The sequence below is a fragment of the Macaca nemestrina genome, chromosome 10 (assembly GCF_043159975.1).
Source record: "Macaca nemestrina isolate mMacNem1 chromosome 10, mMacNem.hap1, whole genome shotgun sequence".
Lineage (NCBI taxonomy): Eukaryota > Metazoa > Chordata > Mammalia > Primates > Cercopithecidae > Macaca > Macaca nemestrina.
In genome coordinates this window covers 58,093,495-58,107,558 of record NC_092134.1, presented here as the reverse complement: position 1 = coordinate 58,107,558, position 14,064 = coordinate 58,093,495, and the positions used below count along the sequence as shown (strand labels likewise).

General features: G+C 33.1%; 1 protein-coding gene across 7 annotated transcripts in view; it reads right to left on the bottom strand.

Annotated features, from left to right (window-relative positions):
- Positions 1-640: 640 nt before the first annotated feature.
- The window catches only part of LOC105473344 (calcyphosine 2), a 64,443-nt gene continuing 51,019 nt past the window's right edge, over positions 641-14,064 (bottom strand). For all 7 annotated transcript variants that reach the window (XM_071071405.1, XM_071071408.1, XM_011727124.2 and 4 more), the window contains 3 exons: positions 10,325-10,444; positions 7,629-7,725; positions 641-3,698 (listed from right to left, as the gene is read on the bottom strand). In XM_071071405.1, the coding sequence (XP_070927506.1) occupies positions 3,523-3,698; positions 7,629-7,725; positions 10,325-10,444 (393 nt within the window). In that variant the 3' untranslated portion in view covers positions 641-3,522. The remainder of the gene's footprint in view (positions 3,699-7,628; positions 7,726-10,324; positions 10,445-14,064) is intronic.

The following is a 14,064-nucleotide window of genomic DNA, read 5'->3' as shown; positions in this document are numbered from 1 at the left end:
GCAGGAGAATGGCCTAAACCCGGGAGGCGGAGCTTGCAGTGAGCTGAGATCCGGGCCACTGCACTCCAGCCCGGGCTACAGAGCAAGACTCCGTCTCAAAAAAAAAAAAAAAAAAAAAAGAAAGCTCAGAGGTTGGAAACCTCACAATCCATTTTAAAAGCTGTTAGATAGTTCAAAATGACTGGAAGAATGTGGGGAATGAGCTGAGTATAGGGAGATGAGCTTAAGAAAACCCGATCTTTTAGGTTTTACGTGTTAAGGTCACAGCTTGAACTTTTCTGAGAGATATGAGGTATCAGGGAAGAATTTTATTCAGGAAGTAATGTATATTGCAAAAGGGCATTCCAACATCAATGGGTTGAAACAGCATTGGGAAGGAGGCAGAGTTGATGAGGGGGAGTACACATGACAAGTGGTAAGAGTTTGAACTAAGGCATAAGCATTGAAAACAGTGAATGAGAGAAATTTAAAGAACCAATGGATAAATTCAAGAACCAATACACCTGAGACTGAGTGGATAATAGAGAGTGTGAGAAAAATCTAGAATATCTCAGAGCCTTGGCCTACAGCAAGGGTAGTGCCACTCACCCTGTACAAATGACTGACTGGCAGAATAAATAATGATTAAGTGCACAGTGGCTCCAATATGAAGCATTTATTCTTTATTAAGTACATCCAAGAAATCAATTTTCCTCAGTAGTTTATAGAACTTTAAAATAAAAATGGAAGGATATGACAAGAGCTTCTTCTCATGATCAGAAACTAATACATCCATGTCTACTCTGCAGATTCTCTTTGCTCTTCTCTTGCTTGGCTTGTTTTATATATGCTCATTACCTTCTATTTCTTTTTTTAAAGTACTTTCTTTTTTGTAAGCATTTCATGTTTGTCCTTGCTGGTCAACCTGGTAGTGATTACAGCTTATCAAGGTACATGTTTTATATCTGCAAGCACTACAAACCATAATCTGATAAAAGCATGTTACATAATCTGCAGTAAACATAGCCTAATGTACACAATTCTATCCTGATAACAACTTAAACAGGAAGTCAAAAGTAATATGTAAAATAAGATATGATCTATAGCTGTATCAAAATCATGAATTACTCTAAGTGACTTCCTCTCTGCAGAGTCACTGGTTCATTAGCACATATATTTATATACTATAAAATTTAAAACAGGGACATACATTTTTAACTATACTATAATTGCTCCATCATTCAAATATGTATGTCCTTTCCATTAAAAGTTAGCTTAAAATTCCTATATAATATCCCTTGTCTTTTTAATAAAATGTGAGTTTTTCCTTAAAATTCCCTAAACTTTTATTTTTAAAATGTAAAAATAGAAAAATCAATATATACAATTCCATAAACAGTATGGTTAACTGAGAAAGCAATTATATAGCATACAAGCAAGTAACTTACAAAGATATAGAGATCTATAAAATATACATAACTATAAAATTCATGTAACAACATTACAACATATAATGTAATATTTTAAAGTTTTCAAAAGGTCTTTTAGAATTACAAAGACTATTAAGCATAGGATTTCAAAAGTCAGTTGTGTTGTGGATGTTTGAAATGTCACTTCTCTTAAATGCTCTTTTATTAAGTTTAATACTAAATAACAGGTTTTACTATACCAAAATCAAAGAAGAATGCAGGCAGTGAGGCAAATCCAAAAGCAGAATGATTTACTGTGTCACCAATTCTAACAAAATACACCAAAAAAATCTCCTAAGTAGAGATATTTCCTACAAATAACCACATGTGAATGCTTATATTAGGAAGATTAAGATGACTATTAGGAGTATGCTGTCATGTTAACATGTTACATTCCAAAAGTAGGTTCCCATTTTTTTTACGGTATAACAGACTACACAGTTTCTGATTATAGAAACAGAAAAATATGACATGCCAACATTAAGAATAGGTTTCTTAAGAACTAAATAAAAATTATCAATGAAAAATGCACTATATGCATATTGAGCACCTCCAGTATTAGTCATTTTTAACAAGAACAATTTGTATGGTTTAAGATTTCTATAGTTGGATAAATTTTTCCAAGAAAAAGATATGTGACAAAAATAGTGTTATAGACTTATTTCTGCCAAAATGTCTTCTAGCATATTGTTTTAATTTTAATAACCAAATTTTTTAAAAAGTCAAGAAATAAAGAATTTAGCCAGTGAAAATAGCACTAAGAGGTTTACACATATTTTCCCTCTCATATCTTAGTACTAAGTTTTAGTACTTCCTCAAATCTTGAAAAGCGCAACTTTGAATTTGTTGGGTACACATGTATCACACTTCTCATGTTGCTGCCAAGTACAGATGGATACAGTGATGTCTAAAGTCATATTCTACAAAGTAAATATTTTCATTTTTGAATCACTTATTTTTTCTAATTTATGTTACATTAACATAGAAAATTTAAAATTATGAAGTTGGAAACAACTCATAAAGTTGTCTCTTTTCTCTGCATTCCCAGGAAGAAATGACTAGCAAAGAATTTAGAAAGAATGACTACAATACATGTAACTATTAAATAACATATATTTAGAAGGAAATGTTTCAATTGTTTGTTATACAAAAAGAGATGTTTAGAATATGATGCATTCATTTTAGGATACAAAATATGCTTTCACATTTTAGGCAATAATTACTGAACTATTCCTTAGATTCATATTTGCAACAATACACTTTTAGGATCTTTGTTTAAAAAGATAATGTATTGATCTTAATAAAGAACATTTCCCCTTCATATTGTATTGTTTCTAGCTAAATAACAATTGTATGCTGGTAAAAAGGATGCTGTTTTAAAACAGAATAAAAGAACAAATACAACTGGTCATTAGAAAAACTACATTGTGCTCTATTTAACCAACAACAGTACATAATTTAGAAGACAAAGATTTACAAGACAAGTCAGTATTTAAATGAGCATCATAGGGGTAAACCTCCATCATTCTAAATATTCTATATACAGAAAACATCTATAATCACACTGCTTGAAACATTTCTCTTGCATATCCTTTAATATATTCATATGTTAAAAACACGTTGAATTATTTCACTGGCTTTAGGCCCAATTCTAATTTATCAAATTGACAATGGTGGCAAATATATTCTGAGGAAGAGATAGCTAAAAACAATGTGAAAGGACAGGAAACTTGGTTAATAAATACATGCTGCCATATTGTTTGATGCAGACATAACTTTTCTATTGAAGTTAATAAAAAATGACCTCTAAAATATATGCAAGATAAGTAATAAACCAAAAAGACACCTTTACAAATGTATGAACATGTGAGCAGGCATATACACGCACAAACACTCACATGCCCCTACATCTATCCTTCTGGATAGTTCTTTCCAGACTCAACGAAAAAAAAAAAAAAAAAACAGAATAAAGGAAGTCCTAGGAAAATATATTCCAGTGTTTGATCATCCTTTACACTGAAATCATCTCTCCAATAAAATGCTTAGTGCTGATGACATATGTTATTATTAAAGACTAAATCCCCCATGGAGTACGCAAGATGGTAACAAAATCTTCATCATCTATTATTTCTATACTTAAACCTTCATAGTAATCTTCAAATTCACCATATGAAACTTCATCAGACTTGCTGCAGGCAACTTTTAACGTTTCTAGAAAGGATGATTTAATTTCTTCCTCTGTTGAATGGCCTGTAAAATAGTACTGAGTATGAAACAGTTTCCTAAAAAGTTCAGTGAAATGACTGATGATGATAAAGGAATACTTAATCATCTTATGAAATACATGCAACAATTTGAAATCTTTTGTCAAACTACCAGCCAATTTATTTACACATGAACTGGAATTATTTCATCTCATTCAATTTGCAACTCCTTCCCTGCCCCCTGCTCTCCTGCACTGATCTATCTCCAGGATCCTAGCATAGAACACAATTTTTTTTTTATCATAAAATTTTAAAAAGAACAGAGGAATTGAAAGATGAAAGGAAGCTATAGTGACTGGTCAGATAACACTGAAAAGAGAATAAACAGAGGCCCATATACAATAGCAGAAAAGGGGTCAAAAAACTTCTATGTGACCCTCTAAAACGTTTTTTTTGTTGTTGTTGTTTTTTATTATACTTTAAGTTCTAGGGTACATGTGCACAACGTGCAGGTTTGTTACATATGTATACATGTGCCATGTTGGTGTGCAGCACCCATTAACTCGTCATTTAAATTAGGTATATTTCCTAATGCTTTCCTTCCCTTCTCCCCCCTCCTCCCTCCCCACAATAGGCCCAGGTGTGTGATGTTCCCCTTCCTGTGTCCAAGTGATCTCATTGTTCAATTCCCACCTATGAGTGAGAACATGTGGTGTTTGGTTTTCTGTTCTTGCGATAGTTTGCTGAGAATGATGGTTTCCAGCTGCATCCATGTCCCTACAAAGGACACGGACTCATCCTTTTTTATGGCTGCATAGTATTCCATGGTGTATATGTGCCACATTTTCTTAATCCAGTCTGTCACTGATGGACATTTGGGTTCATCACTCGCCATCAGAGAAATACAAATCAAAACCACAATGAGAATTAAAAAGTCAGGAGACAACAGGTGCTGGAGAGGATGTGGAGAAATAGGAACGCTTTTACACTGTTGGTGGGACTGTAAACTAGTTCAACCATTGTGGAACACAGTGTGGTGATTCCTCAAGGATCTAGAACTAGAAATACCATTTGACCCAGCTATCTCATTACTGGGTATATACCCAAAGGATTATAAATCATGCTGCTATAAAGACACATGCACACATATGTTTATTGCAGCACTATTCACAATAGCAAAGACTTGGAATCTAAAACGTTTTAAAGTCAGGTTATGTTTTAAATAACAGGCTTAGATGGGAATACCACTCAAACCGTTTGTCTAATGGGGTGGACAAAATTAAGGTGAGAGTTAATTTTTTTCCCTCAAACCAGAGGTTCTTTAATGGACATAGACAATAATGCATTGCAAAGTGTCTTCCAAACTAAAGGAATGAAATCTGCTTTGAATATTAAGAAGTTTGCTTTCTTTTAAAAACATATACAAGAAATAGAGAAAAAGTGATTATTCTATAAAATACAAGTTGAATGTAGAAAGACTGAATAATGATGCTACATAGAGATGGTAATATAAAATAATAAAATGAAGTTTTAATTGAATGTTAGTCAAGGTTAAAAACTAATCAAGATCCCATCTATATAAAAACAAATTTTGGAGAAATTTCCCTCTTTGTTTACCATCCATACTTTTGAACAGAGGAGTTTTAACACAATTTTCATCTGAGGAAACATTTTTCACTCTGATTTATATTTCAAATAGTGAAGAATTTCATACCTCCTTTATATCCCTCACCCAGGAAATACCTACCTCCTATCATCTATAACTGAATTTTTTTCAGTCCTCTCGGAGACTAGAAAATATTTACAGCAACAAATGTTATATTTCTAAAACTATTACATAGAAATATATTTGGGATATCCCATTTATATTAAACCTTAAAATACTTTTTTCTAATATATTACTTAAGCAAATTTAAGAAGGAATATTTTCTATAGTTAAAATTAAATTGTATGTGGTATAAGAGCCTTACCTTGAAATTAATTGTAAATTGTGAACAAACTATATCCCAGAGGTGGGCATATGAATAGATTATAATTTGCAATAATAAATAATAATGGGGTACTTTTTTTCTTCTTTGAAATACAGTGACAAGTTTTCTTCTATTTAGGAATATTTAGCTTACCTATTGTCATTCTTAATGTGAACGCAAAGACAAATTATGGAATTTCTGAAACCAAGAAAGGCTTTCCCAACAACAAAAATAAAACCCTCATCAAAAATTCCATGAAACGTAATAAACCTGAAGCTATTTTAGCAACCTAATTAATATTATTAGATGAGAAAAGAGAAAGAGAAAAAATACATGGTGTTAAACTATTTCGTTCTTAAATTTAGTATGACTAAGAGAAAGAAACAGACAATGACATGTGTTTAAAGGGAAAAAATACACTAGCACCAATTAAATATACACTAGAAATTCTCTTAGAGTAGCTGTAATTTATTTAATGTCATGAATAAGCAAATTAAACTATTTCGACCAGAAATAGGTAATTAGAAATTTGGAATCCAGTGATGATTAGCTTTAATCTTCATAACCAAATCTCACGTTTTTCATTTCATAATTAAAAGTGACAAATTAACCATATATAAGAGTTAATGATGATAAGAAACCAAAGTAATTACAGTGTTTCTCTTTTAATAGTAAGGAATAAAATTCTAAAAATAATAGTATTCTATAGTATTTAGCAGTACAGAATTAAAGTTATAAGTTGAAAAGAAATTATTATAAAATATGGTCAATAAATATTCCTTAAAGATGGACAATCAATAAATGTACAAATATATGTTTAACCTCCCTAGTAATGAAGGAACTCCAAGTAAAATGTTTTTTTTTTTAACCTATCAGATTGGCAAAGTGAAAGTTTTTGGCAAAGTTGTGGAGGAAAAGAACTCTTCAACAAATGGCTATATAATCTAGTATAGTCATTTTACAATGTCATTTGGAAGTATCACTTAAAATTGTAAATGCAGACATCCCAGTAATTCTAGGTATTAATATCACTCCAGGGAAGCAGTAGAAAACAGGCCTGAAGAGTCACAAATAAGCGCATTTATTGCTTCATTAGTTGTTGATCAATAATTAGAACTTAAAATCTAACAATAAAACAATGGCTAGGTAAATGATAGTATATTGACTTATAAAAAGAATAATATACTGCAAGATAAAAAATAACGAGGCTCAATGTAGATTAATATATAAAGAACTCCAAAACATACTGGTGAGTGTAAAAAGCAAATTATATAACATTCTCTTCAGTGTACCTTTCATGTCAAAAAAACTTCAAAAAGTATTAAATATTTACAGTACGCACATAGCCATGAAAATTCATAGAATAAGTAAAATTCATAATGTATTAGCTGGAATATATATGCTAAATGATAATTTTGACTTCTATGGAAGGAAATGTAAAGAGGAGAGTTGTGGTCAAATGCTTTCTTTATAAAAAGGATGCACTTATAAAACAATTATGTAAAAAAGTTAGAAAAAATACAGTAGGATATGAATCTCTAGAGTTACTTTATGGAATTTACAATATCCTCGAATTTTGATAGATATATGTACGTTCATTCTATGCATAGCTCCATCCCTAGAGAAAGACACTCCTTCATTTCGCTTAAATCCTTAAGTATGGATAACTATATAAGAAGATATAGTAGAAATAACTCTGAGAACCTGCATATGTATTTATCTATTTTCTAAAGCTATTTCATTCTTTTTAACTTAAATCCCTTACTATCTTCTAAATAGGAAATGAGTTCTATATTGATAATAAATATCAAACAAACAAACGAGTACAGGCAATAGACCTAAGAACTATTAAATGAAGAAAGGCAAATAGTTCTTAAGTTTCTGGTTCAAAAAAATAGTTTATTTCCCCCCCCCCAATGCCTCAATCTAAGGTTTAAATTAATATAAAGATATTATCTTTAAGTAATATTTTCAAAGTCCAATGCATTTTAACTCTGAATAATTACCTGAAATTACTTGAGAATGCTTCTTTGCACAGTAACATTTTCTTATGTTTGTAATAGGCACACTGCCAGTTTTGTTGAAATCCAGTTTCATAAAGGCCTAATAGACAAATGTTATTATTATTAGTTTGTTGGTTGGTTGTGTTGTTTTGAGACAGAGTCTCGCTCTGTCACCCAGGCTGGAGTGCAAGATGTGATCTCAGCTCAGTGCAATCTCCTCCTCCCAGGTTCAAGCAATTCTCCTCCTTCAACCTACCAAGTGAGTAGCTGGGACCACAGGCGCCTGCCACCAGGCCCAGCTATTTTTGGTATTTTAATAGAGATGGGGTTTCGCCATGTTAGTCAGGCTGATCTCAAATTCCTAACCTCAGGTGATCCATCCACCTTGGCCTCCCAAAGTGCTGGGATTACAGGCGCGAGCCACCATGGCCAGCCTGACAAATGTTATTTTTTAAGTAAAATTATTAGACATAGGAATCTAATTTTCTATTTTATAGTAGGTTATTTCTGAGCTATAAACATGGCATTTTAAAAGTACTATACTGATATATGAAAGAACCGTTATAAATACAGGAGAAAAAGATAGTGAAGCAAGATATTAGGAAATCTGTACTCAATTAGAAAGCTCTACCACTTTCTAGCATCCTGACCTTGAGAAAGTAACCTGACCTCTATTTCCATGACCTCTCTCCCCTGAAAACTGAAGAGATGGGTAAAAGACCTCTCAGGTAACTTCCAGCTCTAGGATTCGTATAAATGGCCAAAAGAGATTGCCAAGACGAATATTTTAACTCAAGAAGTGAATTTGCAAATATTTCCTCCCTAAAATCAATGAAAAAGTGAAATACTTTTTAAATGAGTTATGTTACTCTATTTCTTGAAATTTAATACACTTTTTAAAATGTAGTTGTGTTTTTGTTCCTCTAATTCAGTGTAGCTCTGAGTATCATAAGATATCAGGAAATATTTCATTGGAAGAGTATTCACTATTTAGAAAGACACAAGCTACCCAAAGCAACATTCTACATTTGCAGCGGGGTCAAAACTAGAATCAAGTCTGGTTATTCACAATATTGCATTCATAGAAATATGGAAGCTATTGTAGACTGACTTGTGTTCCTCCAAAATTCATATGTTGAACCTAATCCCAGTAGCTCAGAATATGACTGTATTTGGAGGTAGGGCCTTTGAAGGGATAATTAAGTTAAAATGAAATCATTAGGGTGGCCCCTTATCCAATATGACTGGTGTCTCCTTATAAGAAGGCAGTAGGGCCAGGCACGGTGGCTCACGCATGTAATCCCAGCACTTTGGGAGGCTGACGTGGGTGGATCACCTGAGATCAGGAGTTCAAGACCAGCTTGGCCAACATGGTGAAACCCTGTCTCTACTAAAAATACAAAAAGTAGCCAAGATGGTGGCACATGCCTGTAATCCCAGCTACTTGGGAGGCTGAGACAGGAGAATCGCTTGGACCCAGAAGAGGGAGGTTGCAGTGAACCAAGATCACACCACTGCCCTCCAGCCTGGGCAACAGAGCAAGACTCATCTCAAAAAATAAATAAATAAAAGACAGTAGGATGCAACACAGACAAAGGGAAGACCATGTGAGGACACAGAGAACAGGCAGTCATCTGCAAGCCAAGGAGAGAGGCCTCAGAAGAAACCAAACCTGCTGACACCTTGTTTGGGAACTTCTAACCTCCAGAGCTATAAGACAATAAATTTCTGTTATTTCAGTCACCTAGTCTGTAGTATTTTGTTATGGCAGCCCAAGCAAACTAATACAGAACTGCATAACACTTCTCTTGCCCTCTGTTCCCATTACCAAGATTTATGAAAGACACAAGTCTCCAATTTCGATTCCAGATTCTCAAACCTATCACCAGGAAGGACATGGAAAGCATGAATAAGTACACATTTATAAATATTATGTGGTGAATTTGTCTAATTTAAGGTTTTTACTGTGTCTCTTGCCCAGTAGAGACTAATTTCTGTATTTGAGATTTATATAATTATTTACATTATATAGAATAGCTTTGTTTCAATATTAAGTACATATACAAAAGAAAAAAAGCTAACTACATTGCTCAAAAGTATGATCCAAAAAATGGCTACCAAAACTCAAGTAATACGTAGCTTCCTATTAAAGTCAGTACTCCTGTTTTTAATTCCAATTTAACATGATTATTTTAATTTGCAAGTTAATATTTATCATGCATATTCTAAACACCAGAGAAACATTTTTTAGTCATCATCCTAAAACAAAATGTCTGGAGTATTGACACTGGAACAGCCACAATGCTAAGAATTGTATATGCATTATCTTATTCAATCTTTACACCAATTCTATGAGAAAGGAAACTGAGGCTTAGGAATATTTTATAATACATATATTCACATAGCTAGTAATTTATGGAGGCAACAACTTATGGAGCTAGTAATTTGTTAACCAAAATTTGATTTCAAATTTTATTTTCCCCTCATAGTATTTCTCTAAAATATATACACAAGTTATTTTGCTTCATTCTGGGTCGATTTGTATGCATATGGACTTGTTTTCTGTTTTACTAAACCCAACATATGTTACAAGTAAATAGATTTAAAACATTTTAAATGGTAATTCATTAAACTTTTAAAATACTCAACCTAACAATCTATTAAAAATAACAATTTGAAAGATTACTTAACAAAGTTACCTTTCGAACATATGATTTCCTATATTCATTCATTTCACCAATAATACCACGTTTGAATTCTCCGTAATCAACCTTACCATTGCCATTGTCATCCAGAATTAGCCATGCAGACTCAAAATCCTAGAAATAATCAGAGATAAGTGTTGCAATTTTAAGTTATATATTGTCACAACAAAATCATCTTAGTTGTATTTGGTTACATCTTCTGTAGTCCTAAATACGATAACTCATTTAATAAGAAAATTGAGGAAGTTACAAAAAAAGTCCAATCAAAGCCACTAAAAAAGTGATTTACAGGAACCTATGGTAAACAGTTCTGTAAAGATAGGAGCCATTTAGGAGTGGCAATAGCTCACAAATTTATCTTTTTTAAGTTTTATTTTTGATGGACAAATAATAATTGTATATAGTTATAGGGTACAATATGATATTTCAATACATGTATTTCAATACATGTGTATATTGTAGAATAATACAGTCATATCTACCATCTTAAATATTTATCATTTCTTTGTGATGAGAACATTTAAAATCCTCCCTTTTAGGTATTTTGAAGTATACATTATTATAAACTATAGTTACCATGCTGTGCAATAGATCACCCAGAACTTAATCCACTGTGTAATGAAAACTTGTACTTTTGACCAATTTTCTATTTTCCTTGTATACCAACCCCCCTCCCCATGCTCTGGAAACAAATTTATCTTTTCAACTTTATTTCTATATCTATACATCTATCTACATAGAGATATATAGATATCTGTGTGTGTCTGTGTATGTGTGGTTACCATTTACTCAATTTTAAACATTTAAATACTTTTAATGTATTATATCTGTGTTAATTCAAAAGTCACATTCGGTCCTGGAGTGCTTCCAATGGCATTATAACCAGTAATTATATTTCTGCTAGTCTTCATGCTTGAAAATACAGATTTGAATGACTCTAATATCATTCTATAATTTACACTGAAAGGTATAATTTTTAATAAGTCCCTTATGCCAGTTTATTCACTTTACCATTACATTACCATTTACTTCTTCAGCAAATGCACTATTTAATAGAAAGTTCTAACACAGTTTTCCTCAACAACAAAGAAATTACAGCATCATTTTCTCAAACTCAAGTAAATATATTTTTTCAATGTTTTAATCAAGTTGTTACCTTTAAATGTGAATGTAGATAAAATACCTAACAAGGTGCTTAGCAAATAATAGGTACTCAAAAAATATCATTTTCCACTCCCTCCTTTTGTTTTCAAAGAAAACTTTAACTAGAAAAACAATCTAAAGATGCCTGCCTTCCCTCAGTTCTCAACAACCCCATACATCTTTGTCTATCATAATGTACTGCACATTATGCAGACTTTAAGCGTCTGTGCATTTAAACTGAAGATAAGCTTGACCTTTAAAATCATGAGTAATATGCACAGGAGAAGACCAATTTGCTCATCCAATTCATGGATTACTAGAATTGAAAGATACTTCTTAAAGCTTAAAAGAAGTAATTTTCAAGATTTGAGTAATTTAACATAATCGTCAACAAGAAATACATATTTATATTTATATATACTTAAGAGATATACATCTATATACTTTTTCTTTCAAAGATATGGTACACAATGGAAAATAATTACATTAAAAAAAGCTGAAGGAAATCACTGATAGTTTCTCTATATAAATTAGGCTTTTTAGGGTACATGTCAATTTTTTTAAATCTCAATTCAGGGAGAATGGCTGACTATGCCTTCCCACAAACATTCTCTAGTTTCAAAATTAGACCTAGGTTAGTGATTCCTAAGTTCTTCTTCTCAAGCTGTTTGTATGTGCTTATCATTGCATGAGCAGTTTACAGTGATATTACAGAAAAAATATAAAATATTATTAAAATATATGAGAAAAGGAGAACGCGTGCTCATATTTTCATAATATGTTCCCTCTATGTTAGAAGTCTTATATAATTACTATAGTTTTTGTTCCTAGACCTAATCATAACAATTTAGCAAATTAATCAAAAAGGGAAGTATTGTTATGATACAGAAAAAGTACTAGATGGGAACATATTAACTAGGTTCTAGTCCTACATCAGCTATTAATTACTTGTGATTTTATAAACACATACACACACAAGCATATACACACACACGCAAGCGTGCACACACACATATATATACATATATATTATATATATATGATTTCATCCATAGGCCCAGTTTATAATTCCCATTGCCCTTCCTTGTTCTTGTTACAATCTTTTATTATAATATTAGGGCACTTTAGGCCTCAGAAAATGGAATCTCTCTCTCTCCCTCTCTGACCTTCTCCTGCCCTTCTTTCACCTGCTCTTTTCCCTCTTCAAGGCAGGAATCATCTCCTGCCTTTCTGTGTTGGAGCTGTCCATAAAAAATTCTCTGACCTACCTTGTCTAATTGTAGGCCATAAGACCCCCATTTCAGAAGGGGTCCTGCCCCCACCATGGAGGAAGGAATGCTGCACAGAGGCCAAGAAGAGTCTGAACAGGCATTCCTTACTGGGTTTCCTTCTTCAGTCTATCAGTATTAGGTCATACACTTTTGTCCAATCACATTTCTACACAGTTGTCCATGTATCAGTCATGTCTATCCAATGTAGTCTCCATAGAAAAGTCAAGAGGACAGGGTTCAGGGAGTTTCTGGGTAGCTAAGGTTGTGGAGGTTCCTGGAGGGTGGCACCCAGGGAGGGTATGAAAGCTCTGCACTCCTTCCCCCATACCTTGCCCTATTCGTCTCTTCATCTGTATCCTTTGTAATATCCATGAGAATAAACAGGTAAATATAAGTTTTCCTGAGTTTTGTGAGCTGCTCCAGCAAATTAATTGAACCCAAGGAGCGGGTCGTGGAAACCCCAAACTTGAAATTAGTTGACCACAAGTTCCAGGGACCCAAACCTGTGACTGGTGCCCTATGCAGAGTGTGTTGGGGGCAGGGGTTGTCTTGTAGAACTGAGATCTCACCCTGTGGGATCTGAGTCTATCTCTAGGTAGATAATGTCAGAATTGAATTGAATTAGAGGCTGTCCACTGGGTTTCAACTGCTTAGTATGGGTGGAACCCCCACATGCATTTGGTTGCAGAAGTATTCTGTGTTGATTATTGCTGTGTGAAAGCAGAGGAAACATAGTTTGTGTGATTTTTCCATTCTCACTCATGTGATTGTAAGCAAAGACAAGGTTTTCTAATTTCCTATTGCTGCTTTATTATTGTTGTTGTTGTTGTTGTTGTTTTAATCTACAAAAGGAAGAGAGGAAGTTAGATTATCCCTAGTATGTATCACTAGGTGGGCAAAAGATTAAACATCATAAAAACCAAAAAGATGGGTATGTCAGAACAATGTTAGGCAACATGATATTAGCACAGAATTGTACAGCTGATATGGCAGATTCCCATGTAATTTTCTCATTTGAGCTTCCAAGCAACTCTAACAATAACAATTACCTCTGGATTGCTCAGGCAGAGCCCCCCAATCAAAAAAGTTAAAAGACTGGTCCAAGATCATACAGTTCAAATAGTAAAGCCAGAACTTGAACCTAAGTGTCCTAAGTTCAATTTTCAGTGTTCTTTCTACAAAATACACATCTTGTGACAAGATCTTTTGAAGCAAAAGAGAACAGTGCAAGAGATCCTTTATCTGAAATCCTTGAGACAAATGTGATTCATATGCTTTTAGAATAAAACCCATTCTTCTTAGTATGACGTGCAAGACTTT